This window comes from Lacerta agilis, chromosome 14 (genome assembly GCF_009819535.1).
Source record: "Lacerta agilis isolate rLacAgi1 chromosome 14, rLacAgi1.pri, whole genome shotgun sequence".
Classification (NCBI taxonomy): Eukaryota; Metazoa; Chordata; class Lepidosauria; order Squamata; family Lacertidae; genus Lacerta; species Lacerta agilis.
Window position 1 is genome coordinate 30,765,354 of NC_046325.1, and position 20,786 is coordinate 30,786,139.

Consider the following 20,786-nt stretch of genomic DNA (forward strand, 5'->3'; position numbering starts at 1 on the left):
ATCTTAGGAATTTATTGTTGTTGTCACTTAACACTTATAAAGCACCTCAAAATTTCTGTGCATCGTATATGAATGCAAAAGGTGAGCTGGTCTCTGCCTGCAAGTTCGCAATCTGGATACAAGATACCAGACGTGCCAACTTGAATAAAATATTGGAGGGGGGGGCTAGGTAGGTCCCACCCATATAATCGATCGCATGATGTGCTGCACACACACTGTTCGAATGGCAATGCTCATCAACTTTGGTGGGGTCCGGCCCCCTCAAATATTTTATTGGGGGCCCCAAAGACCCCTCAGCCCCTAGGAGTTGCCTCCTGTGCAAGATACAAAAGGAAAAAATGAGGAGGGAAGAGGGTAAGCACTCAAGTGAGCAGCTGCTCCTCCACTGACTGGTGGAGAAATCCCCAGGGCAGTTTACAAAATTAAATTAAAATTTTCAATAAAAAGCATCAAAATCAAAGCAGGGTCTTAAAAGAGCAGTGTAAGAACATGGATCTGAAAAGTTTTTTGGGGCGAGCTTTATTGAAAAATGTAAAAACATTGACCAAACATAAAGTGTCGTTTTCCAAGAAAATTAATGGGAAAAAACCCATAAAGATAAAAGCAGTTTAGATGGAAAGGCCTGATAAAATAACCAGTCTTTCCCTGGTGCTGAAATGACATCAGTGTAGGTGCCGGATGAGCCTCCCTGCTGGGGAAGGCTTTCTACATTGGGGGCATCATAAGTATGAAATTCCTTTCCCTGGGAACTGCCACATGCCACATGACGGGAGAATTCAGAGCTTCTGATCCCGTGGATCACTAAGAGAGCCACAGGATCACTTTTAGCGGTCTTAAGACAGCTTTCAGTTTGCCCAGTTTTAAGTTCAGCTCAGCAGCTGATTCCCTAACTTATACTGGGAGAATTTGACATTGTTATAGGTATTGTCTCTTCCTCCTTCCCCCCTTTGAACCTGGAAAAAAAACCAAAAGGATCCTCCTGTCAGCCTTGGCTTGAGCCAAGTTGCATTTCATGTTTTGTGTCTGGGGTTTCATTTTATTGTTTGCTTTTATTGATTGCCGGCACATCAGGTTTGGCCTTGTCCAGATCGCTCGCAAGGTGCGAGAGGATCCTTGACAACTGTGTGTGCCATGCAAACGGAGAGAAGACAATGGCTCTTCATAAAGCCAGATCAAATGTGCCACATTGTGTGTAGCAGGAAGGGGGGTGGGCAGGGCGGAAGTCAAGTAGGCAAAGCTGAGCTGCGGACAGATAGAGAATGACACCGTGTGGAGGGGCTAATGTGGAAGTGTTGGAGTGCAGATGGAGCTAGAGGGTTCTGTTCCCCTTTGTTTCTGTTTTCACAATAAAGGAAAGAGCAATCCGTTTGGAGATCCATTGACTTAATGGAGATTTGCACAAAGAAGACAGCTGCGGGGTTTATATATATATATATATATATATATGCATGCGCAACTTAGGGGAAATGAGGTCACTTGCTGAATTTTGTATTGCTGTAAGAAGTAGATCCATCAGTTGTATACGTATAAAAAACCCAGTAGTCTATCTAGAGTTGTGTTTGGTCGTCCAACCCTAGCAAGTCCACTAGGAAGAGGGTTGCTTTTGAGACAGTGGATCAACAGAACATGGCCCCAGAATCTGTTTTCCATGCCACGGGGAACAGCCAGGGAATTCCAGTGCTGCCCCTGAGCATCTGCCGCCTGATGAGGCCTACCCACTTTGCCAAATGTTAGGGCCAAGCCTGGCAACGTCTGCTATCAATCTCCCTGGAGTTGATGACGCCATCAGTACTGGAGGAAGGCTGCTAGGGAGGTCCCAATATCAACAAGCCGAACATGCTGTTTTGACCTCTGTGTACTTTATTCTGGCTTCCTATTTATAACTCTGTGTTCCAAATGCCCATTTTCATGCAAACTTTGCTGTCTCTTCCACCTGCCTGCCTCTGGTTCAGGCACTGCAGCTCCTCAAGCATGCAGCTGCTGCGGTTAACTTTTCTTCGGTTCATCCTATTACAAATGGCCTCCGGGGCGCAGTTGTGGTCTTTCCTTTCATTTCCAAGCGTGCAAGTCGGGCAGCTGCTTAGTACTTAGTTGCGTTCCTTCCAAAACTTGTCTTTCATCTCCATCCATCCGTAGAACCATGCCTCCACCCAATTTATACTTCTGACAATTGAATTGTTATTTCAGGGGTTTCCCTCCCCCCCCCCTGGCATTAACCACACACAAGTAAAGAAAAAGTAAGGAAGGGGTATGTGAGACTGGAGCGCTGGACTCTTGGTCACATAGATGAGCTGATATTTGCCCATAATTTGATGTGGACAAATGCACATGGCATGTCCCACGTTATTTAGTCCATGTAGGCATCGTAAGATTGGCAGCAGTGCCAGTCCTTGAGAGGAAGGAGGGACCAGCGCTTGCAGCTTTCTTGTAATTGCCTTTCTTGTAAATGCAGTTCCGTTTTTTTGTAAACTCTGCTTTTCCATTGCTTGGCAATACGGAGCGCACAATTAAATTCTAAAATGTTTTTTTCCCTTTCCTTTGGCCTTTTAAACTTCCTGAACTAGTCACTTCTCCCCAAAACCTTAGCCACAGAAAGGCGGAGGGAACTGTAGTTTTTAATCACGTTCCGTTCGTTCATTATCTCTCCCCCCCTTTCCTTTCCTTTCTCCTCTATTTGATAACGAAAGCTCCAACTGGAGGGGGACGGTGGAGAGGGAGAGGCTTATCCCAATACCTGAAATTCATCTCGGGTCATGCTAGCAGTGCCAGCTTTTGGCAAAGTGCCCACTAGCTTTTTCATGCACTAGAGTGTAAGGGGGGGGGGGCAAACTGGCCTCCCACCCTGGCACAAGGCGGCTCAGGCTCGCAGCAGGAACTCAGCATGGGCATCTAAGCATGGTCGAAAAGTGAGTGGCAGTTTGTTTATTCAGTTTTTAACCTATAGCATCCCAAGGATTTAGGGTGAGTAGCAGTAGGTTTAAAAAGAGAAGGGGCTTACAAATTAAAGCCAGAACTCTTGGATTGTCATATCCAGAAAAGAAAATGGGGGAAAAAAACCCAATATATCTTATGCCAGAAGATTCTTTGAGCAGCTTTGCCCTTTTCCAGGAAGCCTAATGAGTCACAATTCTTCTCTCTTTTGCATCTTTGGCGGTGTGTGTGTGTGTGTGTGAATCCGATTGCGTTTTTATCATGCGCTTGCTTGCTTTGTTTTTAACATTTTTATCGTCTAGCTTGTGACAACTTACTCTAAAAGGCGCAGCCGAACTAGGAGCAGAGGAAGCTGTCTTGTGCTGAGTCGGATCCATGGGCCCATTTAGCTTAGTAGTAGAAGAAGAAGATTTGGATTTGATATCCCGCTTTATCACTACCCTAAGGAGTCTCAAAGCGGCTAACATCTACACTGGCTGGCAGCAGTTCCTCAGGGTTCAGGCAGGGTCCTTTCCCCACCCTTCCTGGACATGGCAGGGCCTGAACCATGGGCTCTCCAGCATGCAAGGCCGATGTTCTGCCACCGAAAGCTACAGCCCTACCGCTGCCGATTGCAAAAAGAACAAAAGCAGAAGCGATAGTGATGATGTTGGAAGTGTGAAATGGTGCATTCCTGAGGCTGAAAGGCCAGACAACTTCTATACCAGCCCCTTGAGCACCGTGGGGCATGATATGCTGGTAAATAGCCCCCACAGGTGCCTCACTGAAATGAGTGGGGACTGTGCAAGAGCCACCTGTCAATTTCAGCGGGACTTTCGCAGGTGAATTTTGCGGTGGTTTGAGACCCCCCCCCCATGGGGATAAATCTGTCTCCTTCCGACGCCTGCGATGGCTTTCTCTGAAGGGCACGCAAATTCCCCCTTCACACATTCCCCCGGAACTATCAGAAAAGGAAACATGACTCATATGGGCATTTGGGTTTCATAGTCCAAAGGGCACTAGAGTCCACTGTTGAAGGGCAACCGCTCAAACCCATCATAGTCCTCCTATGCTGGCTATGCATGGACAATAAACTGAAGGTGGGGAACCTGTGGCCCTCAAACATACACTGTTGGGCTAGACATGGATTCCAATAATCTCAAGGGCCCCGGGTTCTCCATCCCTGCTTGAGGTTGTGACACGAACTTCAGCGCGTCAACATTTTTTCTCCTTACAAAAACACCATATAGCGAGATCAGCACGTGCAAATTTTATGCAGAGCTGTATGCCCCTTTTGTCCTCTGTTTTGGGGATGCCATAAGGAGCCTCCCTATTGGCATAGATTGGTCTGACTCAAGCTGAAAAGAGCCTCCTTTATTTCATAGGAGGACAGAAAAAATAGTCTTACAGCACCTTTAAAGACTAGCAGATTTATTGTGGTGCAAATTCACGACATGCATGAAGTATTGCCCTTCAGTGACTCCAGGGTTTCCCAAACTTGGGTCTCCAGCTCCTTTCGGACTACAGTCCCCATCATTCCTGACCACTGGTCCTGCTAGCTCAGGATAATGGGTTGTAGTCCAAACAACAGCTGGGAAACCCTGAGTATGTATATAGACTACAGAGAGGTGAAATTCTGGGGCCAAACATGGACTGTACTCCACAGAAGCCTGTAGTGCAACAAATGGGTTAGTCTTCAAGGTGCCGGGGGACATTTTTGTGTGTTCTTGCTGTAGCAGACTAAAATGTCTACCCCTCTGGATTTCATCTCCTCCCTCCTCCCCGCTCCGTCCATAGAAGCATGTTTGAATTTTGCAACCACATTTTGCTGACCTCGCCCTCTCGTGGAAAGTGAGATACAACAAGGCCACATAAACTGCTGCTGGGCAATATCTCATCTGCCTTCCGTTGCAATTGGGGAGGTGGGGAGGGGTGGTGAAGCTTTGACTGGATTCCTGGAGCCTGGCTGCTGAAAGTCGGAGGATAGAATAGGTTCTTGCAAGCTTATTGTTACGATAGAGGCTTCACCGGAACTTCCTTCCAGAGCAGCAGCTTAGCCCTGGAAGATGCGAAAAATATGAGTTTGCTCTTGAGAGTGCGTGGGGAGACTTTCCCGTAGCTGCTCACAGCCGCCTTCCGCATAATGCCAGCTTGGCAGATGGCAAGGTGCCCAAGACAGAAGGTAGATGGCTTGTTTCTTAATTTTTCACACTTTACACCCCACCGTTCCTTCAAGGAGATCAAGGTGTTATACACAGATCTCCTCCCTCTTCCATTTTATCCTCACAACAACCCTGCGAGGGAGACTGCTCCATCCCTTTAGCCTCATGGCCGAGTGGGGATTTGAACTCTGGTCTTCCCAGTCTTAGCCCAGCATTCTAAGCACCCCACCCCACTGGCACTGAGGCAGTCTGTGCTTGCTTAGGGTGGGGTGAGGGGGCTAAGGAAAGGCCCTCTGCCCATGCTCAGAGGCATTGTTTCATTTCTGCTCTACATGTCCCAGACTTGAGGTCTTGCTTTGGAAAGAAGTTCTGAGGTGCCACCTCCGATGACAAGATTACGTGCTCATTTTGGCTACCCTAAATCACCAGTCCTAAACTTTCTTGTGTTGCTGCTCCTCATCTTCTAAATGTACATTAGTCTATTTTTCGGGTAAAAAGCACCTTCCCTATCCCCACTCCCGTGTAAGCAAGCACCGACAATCTTTAAAATAAAACAAGAAGCAGTGGGAGTATCTGTGGCTGGTTGCCCTGTGCATTTTCTTGTATACTTTTTAAAATTTATTTTAAGGGGTGGTATGTTAGTTCTGCCTGGCCATTTCCTCTCCCCACACAGCTCTGCTCTCCTGCCCACTGAGCCACGCCGAGATGGTAGATAATGCTGTGGTTTCGTGCTTTTTCTCATTTGGTTGTGCCGCGGGCCTGTTTACGAGGCTCGCTCTTCGCTCCTTCCACCCGCAATGGCTATAGATTTAGACTCCCCCCCGCCCAGCCGCATAGAAACCACACAGAGAACCATGTGTTCCATTGCACTGCTGGTGGGGTGGGGTGGAGGGGCTTGAGGAAGGTGCCAAGCGGTGGTGGGAGGGGGGAATACAGTATCTTGCTCAGCCTTCATTTGCAAAGAAGGGGGAACGCCTTGAAATATTATATCTTACAGATATAATATATACATGCTCGGTATAAAATACCAAGCAGTAGGGATAAATTCAGTTCAGCTTGTATCTAAAAGCAAGCTTGCTTAATTTGCACTCTTCCATACAATACACAAACACACTGAAACACCGCCATCGACCCTTTGAAATTTTTCACTTCTGTGCAGAGCTTCCCCCCCCTTCCATGGGGAATTCACCGAATTTTGCAGTGCAGTTCTTCAGCCAAATTAATGGGTGCAAAATGCATATACTGGGGTGAAGTATATGGTTTTTGTGTGTTTGTGTGTGTGTGTGTGTGTGTGTGGTTTGCACATTGTGAGACCTGCATGTATATAAATAACCCACAGCAAATATACTTTATCCATGTTTGCTTAATTTGGCACAGTTATCCAACTTCTGCCAGCAAGGCATTTTGCAGATTAGGATAAACCTACCTAGACTCGCGGTGGAGCCGTATAGTCTAGAAACTGTTTCTGGAAAACAAAAACCCTGAAAAGTAAGATTCTCTCATGCTACTAGATTCTGAGGTTACGTGGTCCATGAGTACCATTGCTTTTGGGGGCTTTTTCTGGTCCTGTTGTTTACATATGTGCTACCTCCTCTTGAGAGTGTGGGCAATTGTTGAGAACAGGTTAATGGAAATAATGCAAAATGCACAAAATAGTCTTTTTTTTTAAAAAAGCAAAAACCACTGAAAAAACATTCCTCAAAATAGAATGCTTGAACATTATTATTATTTAAAAAAATAAAGACTGATGTTTTTAAAGTTTAGAAGGTTTTGATTTACCAAAAAAAAAAAAAAGTCCCATCAAGCTGAAACTGGCGAATGTCTCACACTTTGGCACCATTTATTGTATAGCAGCCCTGAAAGAGGAATGCATAAACTGGAAATGTTTGTTTGTTTGTTGCATTTTATTTATTTAATTTCTATACCGCCCTATACCAACAACCCAATTAAAAAAAAAACCCAAAAGAGCCAGCATTTTTTAAAAAGGGTATAGGATGTAGATCAAGTCAGGCAAAGGCCTGGTTGAAAAGGAACGTTTTTGCCTGACACCTAAAGGTGCATAGTGAAGGTGCCAGGCGAACTTCCCTGGGGAGAGCATTCCACAGACGGGGAGCCACTGCAGAGAAGGCCCGTCCTCATGTTATTTCAAACACATGTATTTAAAATTATTGAAGCAACAATCCCATTCATTGCCTGCATTGTGTTTGTGTGTGTGTGATTTAATCACTTCATTTATAACTCTTTAGGATTGCTTATTGAAGGTAATGGGGCCCTTTATATCCAGCTGTCCTTTGTCAACAACAAATTGTCGCTGTTTTTTTGTGTTGAACATATGCTATATGGTAGTTTATGGACCTAGTAGGTATCTAAAGCCATTTGTACGCGTTGACATGCAACCAGTCCATGCAGAATGTAGGCACCCTATGTATAGAAATGAGCAAACAGTGATATTTTAGGGAGCAGGCTAGCAGGCGGGCCCATTACTTACATCATAGGAGTCTACACAACACAACACAAAACACTTGCTGTATGTAGGTTTTGTTTTAATTGTTTTTTCTCCTATGTTTGGAAATGTACATCCATTTTTTTCCTTTACATTTTTTGGGGGTCCCCAAGAGATTGGGGCCCTAAGCTATAGCTTGTTTAGCTTATACGTAAATCTGGCACTGCGTGCAGCCACACATTCCCTATGTCCTTCCCCATGCAGTTTCCATGTGCGTTGTTTTGTGAGCTGCACAGAGCTTTTATCAAGAGCTGGTATTAGTGGGGAGGTTAAAGGCACAAGCCATATAAGCAGGAAGCCCCAGCTTCACCTCACATTTCACACGTGAACTTGCTGAGTGGCCTTAAGTGAGCTGTTATCTCACATCTTTCCACCGCCTCCTCCTCCCGCCTGTAACATTTAATACGGGGATTAATAATACCAGGCTTCTTAACAGAGCTGTTTGTAAGGTTTGCTGAGAGCAACATCTGTGAAGTGGGCTGAGTACTTGAGCATTGGGCAAGCAGCCCTCTCTGTGCCCATGGGCTCTCTGGATCGGGGCTCTGTGGTTTCGTCAGTTTCTAGGCGAACTTTAGTTTAACCAACCTTGTAGCTAAGACCACACACACACCACACACACACACACACAATATATATATATATAAATCTTCAGGGCTGATTCCTGGTGGTTGCAGATGGAGCTATGAAACCACAGCTGCATCACTTCCAACCCCTAAATATGCCTCTAGTCTAGTGTTGAAAGCTTCTCCCCCCCCCCCCTCTGTGACCATAAGGGCTAGAAACCTATAAAAAAGAAACAGGCTTCTATCATTTAATAATAATACCGTAGCTACTTTTAAAAGGATTAATGTTAGATTTTTTTTTTATAAAAAAAACAACTTCGATTAAAGTCTAGTCCTAAATGAGAAGCAAAGACTCTATAATAAATTGTTTGATGAAACCATTGCCTTTTATGAAGGAAATGTGTTATGAGCAGGGGACATTAATGGGATTATAACCCCAAAATTGGACATAAGACGTTAAACTGGAAACACCGAAAGTACTCTACCTCAAAGCTTCTTTAAGGAGATCCCAAACTTTGCATCTGATCGATGCATGGCGTTTTATAAATGCATATATAATTTTTAAAAAATCACAATGTTCAATAGCAAACCAAGCAAAAACACAAATTTACTTTTTGAAATTCTCCTTTATCTGCTTTATTAGCTGATGAGCTACTATCAGAAATGGGAATTCAAGGCATTTCTGATGATGTGCCAAGATGTTTAACGGGGGAAAAGAACAGCGTGTTTAACCCTCAGAGTTGGAGATTAACTATATTCTTATTCCAAGATTCGAGAATTGTACAGACAATAGGGCCTACAGAATAATCTGCAAGATTTCCCCCCCCCCCACCATAATGTCACTAGTGAAATAAACTGGAATATAATTTGGAATGTGGCAAAAGCTTTTGTACGAGGTTTGTTAATAAATATGTCAGGTTATTTGCAGAAACAGCGTACTATATTAAATAGCTGTTTGAGAAAATAAGAAATTTGCAACAGCGACACGGGGTTGTGATGTCAGATAGTAAGTATGCGGAACTTGAGAAATACAGAAATACCGGTATGTTAGAACTGCAAAATGTTCATGAAGCAGGAAAAAAAGCCTTTAATTATACTCAAAAAATGTTGAGAAAGGAAGGAAAGCTGATAATCTGTTAGCATGTACACTAGCAGGAAAGCAAGTGAAAAAAAGCCCTGATTCCGCATGTATTTTAAAAAGAACATAGAATATCTAAAAATATTGAAGAAACAATTAAATTATTTTAAACCCTTAAAAAGTAGACTACTACTACTACTAATAATAATAATAATTTCAGGTAAGCAGAGGAACAAGACAGTGTTGCCCCTTATCAGCCTTACTTTTTGTAATATGTATCGAACCTTTAGTGGCCCTGTTCAGATCAGCAGAACATGTGACTGGGATTAATGTTGAATCTACAAATCACAAAATCCGAATGCTTCTTGCCAGTGTTTCCCCCCCTAAAAAATGTTTAGGGGTACTCTCATTTTCCTACTCATATTGAAATACTGCCTATAAAATGTTTAGAGGTATGTGTACCCCTGCATCCCCCCAGAAAAATGCACTGCTTCTTGCCAATCCGTACAAAATATCCAAACGTCCAGCATTTAATGTCCTGGGGACAGCACAGAAATTGTTTTATCCATCACAGACAGTCGTTCCCAGGGAAGAATATAGTTCAAGCGAAAACTGTTCTAGATCGCCATAGCTGCAAGGGTGCTTTGGGGAGTTTCATTTGTTTATGGCCACCATACTGTATTATTTATTTATTATTTATTTATTTAAATCACTTTTAAGTGATGAGTTGTTTTCTCAGTGGTGGCCAGTCACCAAACATCTGTGTACCACAAGCCCTTGTAAGACCTTCCAGATTTGAGCTGTAGATAACAAAGTGGACACTAAAAGAATAGACAATAATTCCTTAGTCTTTGTGTCTGCATTTAGACCTTCAAAGAGGGACAATAATCACAACTGGGGTGATAAATCCATGGGCTTCTCAATCATTCTGGATACAGCCATGCCATCAATCTGAAAATGCCTGTTGCGATGATGCAATCAAAAGCGATAACAAGTCCCTTGGTTTCCATCAGTTTTATGACTGGACCATAGGCAATATATGGGCAAGCTGAACTGGCATACAGTACCACCTGTGAACCACTTTTAAGGTATTTTCTCTAATATATGCAGAGATGGATTTTGCCAGGGCCAAGAGCCATATTTTCCCCTCCATTTTGTCTCATCTATTTATTGCCCTAAATCTGTTTCCCAAACCCTTTTCAGTCCAGTCAAGGCCCCAGTTTGGTTGCTAACTAATGCCTTATATATAAAAAGAAAGTTTTTGCAGTTACAAGAAAAGGATACCATCTTCAAACCCTCAAACTATGTCACCGTGTCATAGTCTAAGAGGCATGTAATTTAAACCAATTTCTGAACAAGAATGGGGATTTGATTTTACTCGGGAATCAGCACAAACTCTTTTTGTTAACGTACAAAAAAATCAATACGAACTGCTCTATGAATGGTACATGACTCTACAAAGATTGAGTAAAATTCACATTATCTGTGGTAGAAAGTGTCAAGAGATGTGGACATTTGAAAGCAGATATTAGGGTTGCCATACGTCTGGACGTTCCTTGACATATCAGGAACATAGCTGTCAACTTTTCCCTTTTTTAAAGGCAAATTCTCTTATTCCGAATAGGATTCCTTGCAAGAAAAGGGAAAAGTTGACAGCTATGATCAGGAATACCACAGTCGTCATCATTGTCTGGGCAGAAATTGGTGCAATATCTGGGAAAATGGCAGTCCATGTTGGCAATGTTGAACAGATTTTCACTAGCAGATCTGGAACATATTTGGTGGGCCTGTCCGTTGATTAAAATCCTACGGGGAAAGGTAGTAAAGATAATATTGTTAATAACATTTTGCACTTTGCTGTTGGATATCCTGATAGATTATTGTTGTATTTAGACCCAGAAATAAAACATAAAGAGTTAATGGGGAATTAATAGTAACTTTTTGCATGCTCGTTGAACAAAAATGGGAAAAATAGGTCAGCACCCACGGTGAAAGAATGTTTTTGTTTGTATTCTTTTTTGGAAAATGAATAAAAATAATTTTTTTAAAGAAAAAGAAAAGAAAGAATGTTTAACAAAAATTTGGAAGGCAGCCATTCAAGGTATAAGCTTACGGACTTGATTAGAGAGAGAGAAGGCAGACAAGAAAGATGAAATTCTAAAGATAAATGGAAACTCATTGAGTTTATGAGGTATAGTGTAAGTAGGGACAAATACAATAGCATTTTACTATTCAGAAAAGCTAAGTATAAATATAATTACACTGTATTTCTTGTTCTTATGTATTTTGCTATATTGTGGATTTTTTATTTATATGTATATATGGGATCTAGTAAAGTATGTTTTCTTAAAAACACACACACCCCACACCAATAAAACAGTTAAAGAATAGTTCAGGGAGGGAAACTCCCACCGTCATTGAACAAATGCTTCAATGCTGCTGCCCCACAAATGTGTAATTTATTTTGGACTCATATGAGCCCACGATTGTGTGAGTGGGAGGTGGCATATAAATAAAAACGTGGAGATCCAGGTTGCGAGGAGATGGAAGAGTGGTGAGCTTTAAAGCTGGCCGTCTTGGTATCTTTAGATGCTCTAAAAGTGCATCTTGGATTGTAGCCTCAGAGGTGATTCTAGGTGGGACCCTTTACCATCTTAGAACAGACAGACCTTCTCTGGCAATAGGATACATCCTCTGTGCGCATGCTCCATGCTGCTTGTCAGGCTCTGACAGTCATTCATAACCAGATCTTTCGGGACATTTCATTTCATCTCCTATCACAAGCTTCCAAATGTCAAGGGAAACATCTGCACCCCTCGAAGGGGAATTCACTGTCCCTCTTCACTCGGGAGAAGAAAGAAAAGAGAACACAATTGAATTTTCTTTTGGCAGAATTGAATAATTCCTCCCCCTGCCCCTTTGAAGAGCCTTGAAGAGACAATTGGCGACAAATCCATGGAAAGGGGATAGCTGTCTGGTACAGTTAAGTGCACCCCATCTCCCATGTCCCGCCCCCCCTTGTCAGAGCCATTCAGTTTAACTCGATGGCTTTCTCTGCGCAAGATGTCCACGTGCTGACGTGCTTTTGGTAACCTCATCAGACAGGTTCTCCATTCTCATAAGCGTATTCAATATGTTATTTCAAGGTGACATAGAAGTTCAGGGCAAGACTTGACTTCTTATTCTTTTCTAAAGGCTTGATGGTTTTGTCAGGGCGTTGATGGGCAGTGAGTGGGCCATCCCCTAAGGGGAGGAAGTGTTTCACAACATCTCATGGTTCAAGACAGTATTGTGATCGTAGGGCTGGACTTTTGCAGCCTTCTCTTTATCTGCCGTACCTGAAGCTATTCTCTGATTGAGGGTCCTCATTTCTGGCTAGACTGAAGTTCAGAATTGGGGACTGAGAATTCTCTGGGAATAACACTGACCGCTCGCAAAGGATATGGTGTTTTCAGTGGTGGCAACCTAATTATGAAATGCCAGGCGCCTTTGTTAAGATTCTCTTTTTTTGTGCCAGGTGGAAACCTTTCTGTTTAATTGTCCTTGGCCTTTTAGAACTGTGTGTTTCTGCAGGGGTTTAAATGCTGCCATGCTGCTAGTGCTGGTTTATAAGCCGGAGATTACTAGATTGGTTTTTAGTGTGTTTAACTGTATTCTGTGTGAATTGTCCAAGGGCTCTGTGGGTGGGCCAACATGTGCTCTAAATAAATGTGTGAAAAAGAACCAGGGGTGAGGGTTGGGGGAGAGAAGCTGAACGAAAAGATCTCAGGGTGTTTCACATTACTGTTTCGGAGCCCAGCAAAGTTGGGTTTTCCTATGGTGTTACACAGTCCTTTCCCCTTTAGCTGTTCACAACAGTATGGCTTCATTAGTGTCAGATTAATTTCTTCTTCTTGTGTGACCTTTCGCAGGAGCAAATGCTTATGAACAACTAGAGAACCTGTGCAAAATTTGCACAGACCTCTGGTTTGTTTTCCTTGTGTGCACCATTCTTCGGATGCAACCCTGTAGTTTGGATCAAAAGTGTATTTGGGATATCTTGCCAATGATTACAAAGCATGTGTCAGGAAACCCCCCTCCCCACGACAGGTAGCATCCCGGGAGAGCCTGCAGTACAGGGAACCACCCCCTTTGTTCACTAGTTCGTCATCCCCCTCCTCAGCTGTACTTGGCACACTTGGCTCGCAATGGCCTGTTGGCTACGTGAATAAAGTTTGATTTGATTTTTGACCCCCTCCTCAGCAAGCGACCATTCCTCCAGTGGGGAGGGGGAGTTAGAGGCAGGAAGTCGCGCAGGGGCTGTGAAGAGATCGCAGAGCCTGAGCACCAAGGGGGAAGCGGGGAACAGGGACAGTTTCCCCGCTCCGAGTTCGCAGACAGGAAGGACGTGGAAGGGGGAGGCGGGGGTTCAGGATCCCGCGCCTCTTTTGCTGGACAAAGAACCAGAAGGGTTCATTCCTGGACTCTGCAGAGGGATGAGATGGACGTTTGAACTTTTGCTCCACTGTAAATATCTGCACAATAAAGAACTTAGTTTTAGAAGTTCTGCGTTTGGCTGAGTTCTCATGAGCAACCACTGAACGTCCTTACAGCATGCATTGAGAATAAAGCTGTGACCATGACTAGGAGTGCTAAATTGGCCCGCAACTGTGGGTGCCTGGGGCCGAGGGTGCCATGCAGTGTGCATGTCCCTGGCACCGAAATTTGTGGGTGCCTGGCTCCTTCATGGGGAATTTTGTGGGTGCTCAAGCACCCAGGGCCCCGGGAGTTGGTACCTATGGCCATGACTGGTGCTGTGAGCCTACCATCAGATCATGGCCTGGCAAGCGGGTCGGGGAGTGGGGAGTTGGAAACCACCTGAATAGAGATACAGTGGCAGCTCTCCTCCATCTCCTTGGAGTGAGCATGATGTTCCCTGCAGCTTCTTCCCACACTGATTCAGTAGTTTAATAGAGGAAGGAACCAGGTGGGTGGGCCAAAAACATGGTTCCTTTCCACATAAAGGTTGTAAGCTGATGTTCATGTAGAACAGGGTTTCCCAAATTTGGGTCTCCGGCTGGTTTTGGATTACAGCTCCCATCATCCCTAGCTTGCAGGACCAGTGTTCAGGGATGATAGGAATTGTAGTCCAAAACCAGCTGGAGACCCAAGTTTGGGAAACCCAGATGTAGGAAGCAACCACATAATGACCTTGTTTGTGGACTATACCCCTTTGAACATGTGAAATTATTTCTACCGAGTCACCGGCTATTGCTCCATTTATTTCATGGGGGGAAACTGTGCCCTTTCAAAAGTTGCTGACTACAACTCCATCATTCCTGGCTCCAGCTGATAGGAGATGACTCCCAACAGCTGGAGGCCCATAGGTTTCCCAAGCCAGTTTTTAGCTCTATGTTGTCTCCTTCCGGCTGGCAGCTGCTTTCTAAGGTCTGCAGGCCAGATGCCTTTCCCAATACTGTTGCCTGAGATCCATTTACCTGAAGGTGGTGCAGCTTAAAATCCAGTGCCTTTTGCATGCAAAGCAGGTGGGAAACCACTATGGCCCCTGCAAAATGTAGGTAAAGAATTACATGGTTGAATGAGGGGGGGGGGAGGTTAGTTGGAATGTCTTGTCCTGCCTTCCTGGCCTCTGAAACAGCCATTCAGGAGCCAGACAAGGAGTGCAGTAAGTGGTGTGGCTACCACTGCTATGGCAACAGCAGCATTATGTCGTGGGGGGGGCATACATGCACTGGCAGAGGATGGTCAACAGCAGCATGCTGAGGGGTCCCTGAAGACTGGCGCTGGCCCTGAATATGGGCCCAGCTCCCAGTTTAGCGGATCACTGCTAGATAGATTTGTTTTGCTGTGGTTCATATCCGGAAGCTTGGCTTGCAGGAGGAAGGTTCGGAAGGGTGGCTATTCTGCATTCACTTTCTGCCGGTGGTGACCCACTGAAGATTACAACAGATGGCAAAGGTTGCCTCCAAAGGGGTTGTGTAAATCTCTCCCATCTCCCACCCTCCAAAGAAAGTGACTCCTATTGCAGAGGCTGCCGTTTATATGCCTTCAGGGCTTTCCCCCTTTTCCCTTCTTTTGTCAGGGTAAACCTGGCCCTTGCCTACACGGAGCTGACCGAGGAGTTGTGCCGCCTGAGGAACCTGAGTTCTCTCCAAAGCCAGATTCTCCGGACGCTTGTGCAAGAGCAGGCCCTCAATGGTGGTGAGTGGGGCATGGGAGCTGAACCCCATGGACAGTCTTCAGACCCTTTGTCCCCCCCCTCCTTCAGTCTCCGCAAAGTCTCAGGGGCTGGACCCTTCTGCTTCCCTCTAGTAAGTAGCAGTGCAGAGGGGCATTGGGGTGTACCTCCTATTCATTGCAATGATCCCTGCACAGGAGAACTTCCAGTGAGCCAGGTCTGTCAGTCTCCCCCTCTGCTGCCCTTTAATGGTGCCCCGAATCAACCGGAGGCAAGTCTCTCTGCTGTCTCATGGTGTGGGCTGCCTCTGCTTCAGCCAGAGCAAGCCCATACTGTCTGCAATTTAGGGAGTTTTAATCATGTTATTATCGTGTTTTTAATATTCTGTTGGGAGCCGCCCAGAGTGGCTGGGGAAACCCAACCAGATGGGTGGGGTTTAAATAATAAATTATAATATATTATTATTATTATAAGTACTTCTTGGCGCAGCGCTAGTCAAATGATGGCTGTGCGCCACCTCCATAGTTGAAGGCAGTTGGAACTGGAAACCACGGAGGGATGCTCTTGTGCTCCTGTTCTGGTTCCCGATTTCCCGCAGGCATCTGGTTGGCCCCCGTGAGAACAGATGGACCATTGGCCATGATCCAGCAACTCTTCTTATGCTCTGAAGTGACCTCTTACTGGCATGAAATGGTGCTGGAGGTGTTTGGTTGCTGGTTTTGCAGACAGCTATTTGGGGGAGTGGGGAAGTGCAGCCCCAGAGCAACTACTGCTTCTCCGTGTCAAAGCAGGATCCTTCTCTGACTTGCTCCTGCTCTGTTCCAGGTCAGCGGCACTCTCCCCATTCGCAGCGCCATTCCCCCGCTCAGCAGCGCCGATCTCCGGGTCCTCAATGCTCGTCTCCAGCGCAGCAAGGCAGATCATCTTCCGTCCCTCAATGCCAGTCTCCGGGCCTGCAGAGACGGTCGCCGGCGCCGCCCCCTTGCCAGTCTCCTGCGCATCAGCGCCGTTCCCCGCGCCGCCCCCTTGCCAGTCCCCCCCTCGCAGCGCCGTTCGCCTGCCCCGCTGCCCGCCCAGCCGCCTGCCCCGCAGCGCTGCTCGCCGGGCCAAATTGCTCCTCCCCCGCCATCACCTCTCAGCACAGGTCGCCGGGTGGCGAGAGGCATCATGGATCTGGGCTACTCCAAACCCTTGAGCCACCACATCAAGGCGAGCTTCCAGGGTCGCCGGAGCTACTCGGAGGTGAGCGATGCGGCTATGTACCAGCAAACCGCTCCCTCTGGCTGCAGCCGGAAGCTTCCACCTTACCAAAGCACCGTCCGTACGGCGAAGTTTACGCCAGAGACGCCTTCGAGGAGCACTTGCGCTTTGAGAAGCAGTCCTCGGATGAAGACGACTGGGCCCTCCCAAGTCCCCCCAGCCCTGAAGCGGGGGGCATCCGCTGCGCCTCCTTCTGTGCAGGGTTCCCTATCCCCGACACCTCCACACACCGGACTGATGCCTCGTACTCCAGGGCTGAGCATGCCCAGTCCTGGCCTTCAATCAATGTAAGCAGCACCCAGTGATGTTTGTCTTCCATCATTCCAGTTCAAATGCACTATCTGGTCTCATGGAAGATCATCCACACAGATATTCTTACTGCTTATTTTATTTATAAATTAAGTTTTGTTTTGTTGTGTTTTGAAAAAAAGGTTTTCAGGGGTTTTTATAATGACTATTTGAATGGCACAGACAAAAGACTTGAGTCCCCACCTGCACCATACATTTAAAGCAGAATCACTTTTTAAACAGTCAAAGCTCACCACAGAGAATCCCGGGAGCTATAGTTTGTTAAGGATGCTGAGAGTTGTTAGGACCCCCCCCTATTCCCCTCACAGAGCTACTACAGTCCCCAGAGTCCCCTGGAAGAGGACTGGCTTTTAAATGGCTCTGGGGGTTAAAATGGTACTATTAAGGGGGCTTAATACTGTAAATGGGTTGATGAAATATCGCAAATGAGTGATAGCAGCAGGGTGTGTGCTTTAACATACTGGAATTTCCCCGGAAAGAATATATCCAGATTAAATGGGAAAATACAACGCATTGTATTTTGATGACAACAACATCATAAATGGCATTAGTTTATTTGTGTGGTTGAGTGTATATCCACATCAGCTCTGTAGCAAGAGGCGTGGGGAGCCGTTTTCAGTATTCCATTCTGGACAGCCTTCTGAAGACCACATGATGGGTGGGCGGAGCACAGGCAGAAGTGGGCGGAGCAACAGATGCAGATTCTGCCATTGTACAGGAGAGTAGTTTCCATGCACATTCCAGATACCTCTCATCCTCCATCCAGAGACGCAAGAGCATTCCAGCCAAGCAAAAGCTTTTGCAATTGGGTGCAGGGCTAGTGTGGCGTGTGGCCTGTGGAGTGGGGGTTTATGATTAGGGAGAGTTCTGAGGGCCATATGGAGAAAACCGGAGGGCCACATTTGGCTCCTGGACAGAGGTTCCCCACCCCTACTATAGCACTCCCCTTGTTTAAATATTCCATTCTGTAGGGGGGGGAGTTTTGGGGATGTTTCTCCAGCACTTCATCACTTATGAGGAGTGGCAGCAGAGGTCATCCAGTTGCCTGGAAGAATCAAGAGGTTTTGGGTCCTGGAAGAGGAGCCAATGAATCGTTTTCTTCATCAGTTGGAATGAGCATGATATGATGCCTAGGTTGTGTGCAAGTCTTCCAGTTTTGTTTTGTTTTGTTTTGTTTTGTTTTGTTTTAATTGAAGGGAAGGGGTTGACTGGAGGCCCATCCGCCATGCACCACCTAATTTTAACAGTGGGTGTGGAGGACAAGTGGTTGCTTCACGTTAAAGGAAATTATATTACATTGTAATTGCGTTAAGAATTAACAGACGCAAAACCAATAGCAAATTGGAAAATACCAGAGGGGGAATGTGAAAGAAGCCCTTGTGTTGGAGCATCCTAAGTCTTCTGGAGTAATGAAATGTTAAGACAGGGGTAAGCAAACTTTTCCGTCAGGTCCACCATCCCTCAGACCTTGTCGGGGGCTGGACTATATTTGGGGGGGGATGAACAATTCCTATGCCCCACAAATAACCCAGAGATGCATTTTAAATAAAAGGACACATTCTACTCATGTAAAAACATGCTGATTCCCGGACCGTCCATGGGCTGGATTTAGAAGGCGATTGGGCCATCCGGCCCCCAGGCCAGTTTGCCTACCAAAAGTATTTTCATTCTGTATTTTTATTCCCAACTTGTCTTGAGTACAGGTGCTCTGGTTCTCAGTCATCCATAAATGTAAACTTTTGATCTAAACTCACAGGTAGTTGCTGCTATATAGAAACACACCATTTAAATGAATACGTTGTCTACAGTTTTATCCCTGCAGTCAATATAGCAAGCAGTATATGATGCTACCATATTATTGTGTTGTTGTTTTTTACTTCCACTGGGCTGTGCAGAGGATTCTAAAAATCACCATTCACTGAGCTGTACATCCCCTGTGGGAGTTTCCCAGAGAGTTTCCCTGCCGTGCTGCCCCCCCCTTTCTGTGACAGAAGCCAATCAGTTTCTGCAACGAAACAGCTTCCCTTCCACTCTTTGTGATCGCCAAGCCCTGCCACTGCTGATCAGGCACATGTTTAGAAGGATCCAGCTTTTTATCCTCCAGAACACTTTAGAGATCTACTTTTAACAAGCAATTAATTTTCCTAGATTTGTTTGTTTTAAAAATGATGTCTTCTCTCATCTACTTCCTTCCCTGACCTGTATCCTTTAGTTGCTGATGGAGACGGTGGACTCTGACATCCGAAGCTGCCCTCTCTGCCAGGTGGCCTTTCCCATCGGTTACCCAGATGACGCTTTGATAAAACACATTGATTCACACCTGGAGAACAGTAAGATCTGAGGCCTGCACACCTGCCACGCCCTTCCTCTTCCGGCTTCCTTAGTGAGACCCGTCCACCTCACTCCCAGGCCCCCCTCCCACCCACCCGACTTGGATGCTGCATGAAAACTGGTGGTGCAACAGGGGCTCGCTCTAAAATACCTCCAAGTCTCCAGTAGACTGAACCGGAAGAAGAGTTTTGCCTCTCCCTCTCCCTCTTCTCTGCCTTGGTTTCTAAAGTGGGTTTCCTCTTCCTCCTGCTCTTGATGAGTAGGGCCTGCAATATTTCTCCAATGCTTGAACCAGTCGTGGAGGTTGTGGGGGTAGGAGGCGAGAAATACGCTTCGGCCAGGCTTAGCAGACAGAGCATGCTGCCGCCGCCGCTCTCCATCTGAACGCTCAGAACCGAGGGCAGAGGATGACTCTTTATATCTACGTGGTTCTGGTTTGGGTGTCTCTGGAAGATCTCAGGGTAGGAGAAATCTCTCGGGGTTGTGTGTGTGTGTGTTTTTGGGGTGGGCAGGGGAAATGGGCTGAGGAACTCTTTTGACTTGCTGAGGTGACAGCCTGGCACTCAGGTGAAAGAAATCGGAAGGTTTCGTTTTTGTGCCCCTCCCGCGAGCAGGAAAGTCCCAAGTGGGTCCAGTCTCCCTGCCTTTTCTGCTACTAAGGAGGACGTTCAGGTCTCACTCCTTGTTGACCATTAATTATCAGACACAGAAAGCCTTGGCCTCCAACTGCTGGTTCAAGTGTCTTGGTCTTTTACATTAAAAGCCCACTTTAACGATGCTGCTGAGAAATAGAGCCAACTTCCAGAGGTGTAGCATGGATGTTCTTATGTTATTGCACTGGACATTAAAACACATGAAAGTTTTTTTTCTTTCTTTGTCTTTTCCACAAAAGGAGCCGCTCCTCTCCTCCTCCTCCTCCTTGCTGGTCTCTTGTGAGTTGGCACTGGAGGAAATGTGCACTGCTGACTTGAGTCGAGCTCCAGAAAGCGTCCCCACGTGACTGTCTGTGTTCTCTTTTGGCGACTGTTCTTCCACCTTTCTCATGAAACAACTTCTCACCTTGCTTTGGGTAGTTAGTTCCAGTATAACAAGAAGTGTACTTGCCACATTCTGCGTCACTGTTCTCCTGCAATGACAGCATGTTGACACTGTTTTTGACAACTGCATAAATGTAAACACCCTCTCATATTTTAACATCCACTCACTCTCTCTCTCTCTCTCTCTCTCGCCTTACTGAGCATATCTTTCTCTGTACTGATCTAAAACAATTGGCATGTTTCGGTTCTTCTATCGCTTCTGGACATAAGGTGCCTCCGTATTGTAAGAAGTGTCTCCTTGAACAGCCTGTCCATGCATCAGGCTTTGGTAAGACAAAACAAAACAAAAAGATCTGTATGGGACTTCTTCTCTTGAGGCAACTGTCTTCCTATCACCACGTTCTTTACTAGCCAATGTATGTGCTGAGATTTATAGCCTGCCTTATCCCAAGGGC

At 45.7% G+C, this 20,786-nt stretch overlaps 1 protein-coding gene across 1 annotated transcript in view; it reads left to right on the plus strand.

Moving 5' to 3' along the window:
* The window catches only part of TBKBP1 (TBK1 binding protein 1), a 40,867-nt gene extending 20,709 nt beyond the window's left edge, over positions 1-20,158 (plus strand). The window contains 8 exon segments of the mRNA XM_033169443.1: positions 15,299-15,417; positions 16,220-16,402; positions 16,405-16,431; positions 16,434-16,496; positions 16,499-16,556; positions 16,558-16,658; positions 16,661-16,941; positions 19,176-20,158. Of these exon segments, the coding sequence (XP_033025334.1) occupies positions 15,299-15,417; positions 16,220-16,402; positions 16,405-16,431; positions 16,434-16,496; positions 16,499-16,556; positions 16,558-16,658; positions 16,661-16,941; positions 19,176-19,304 (961 nt within the window). The 3' untranslated portion in view covers positions 19,305-20,158.
* The last annotated feature ends 628 nt before the right edge of the window (positions 20,159-20,786 follow it).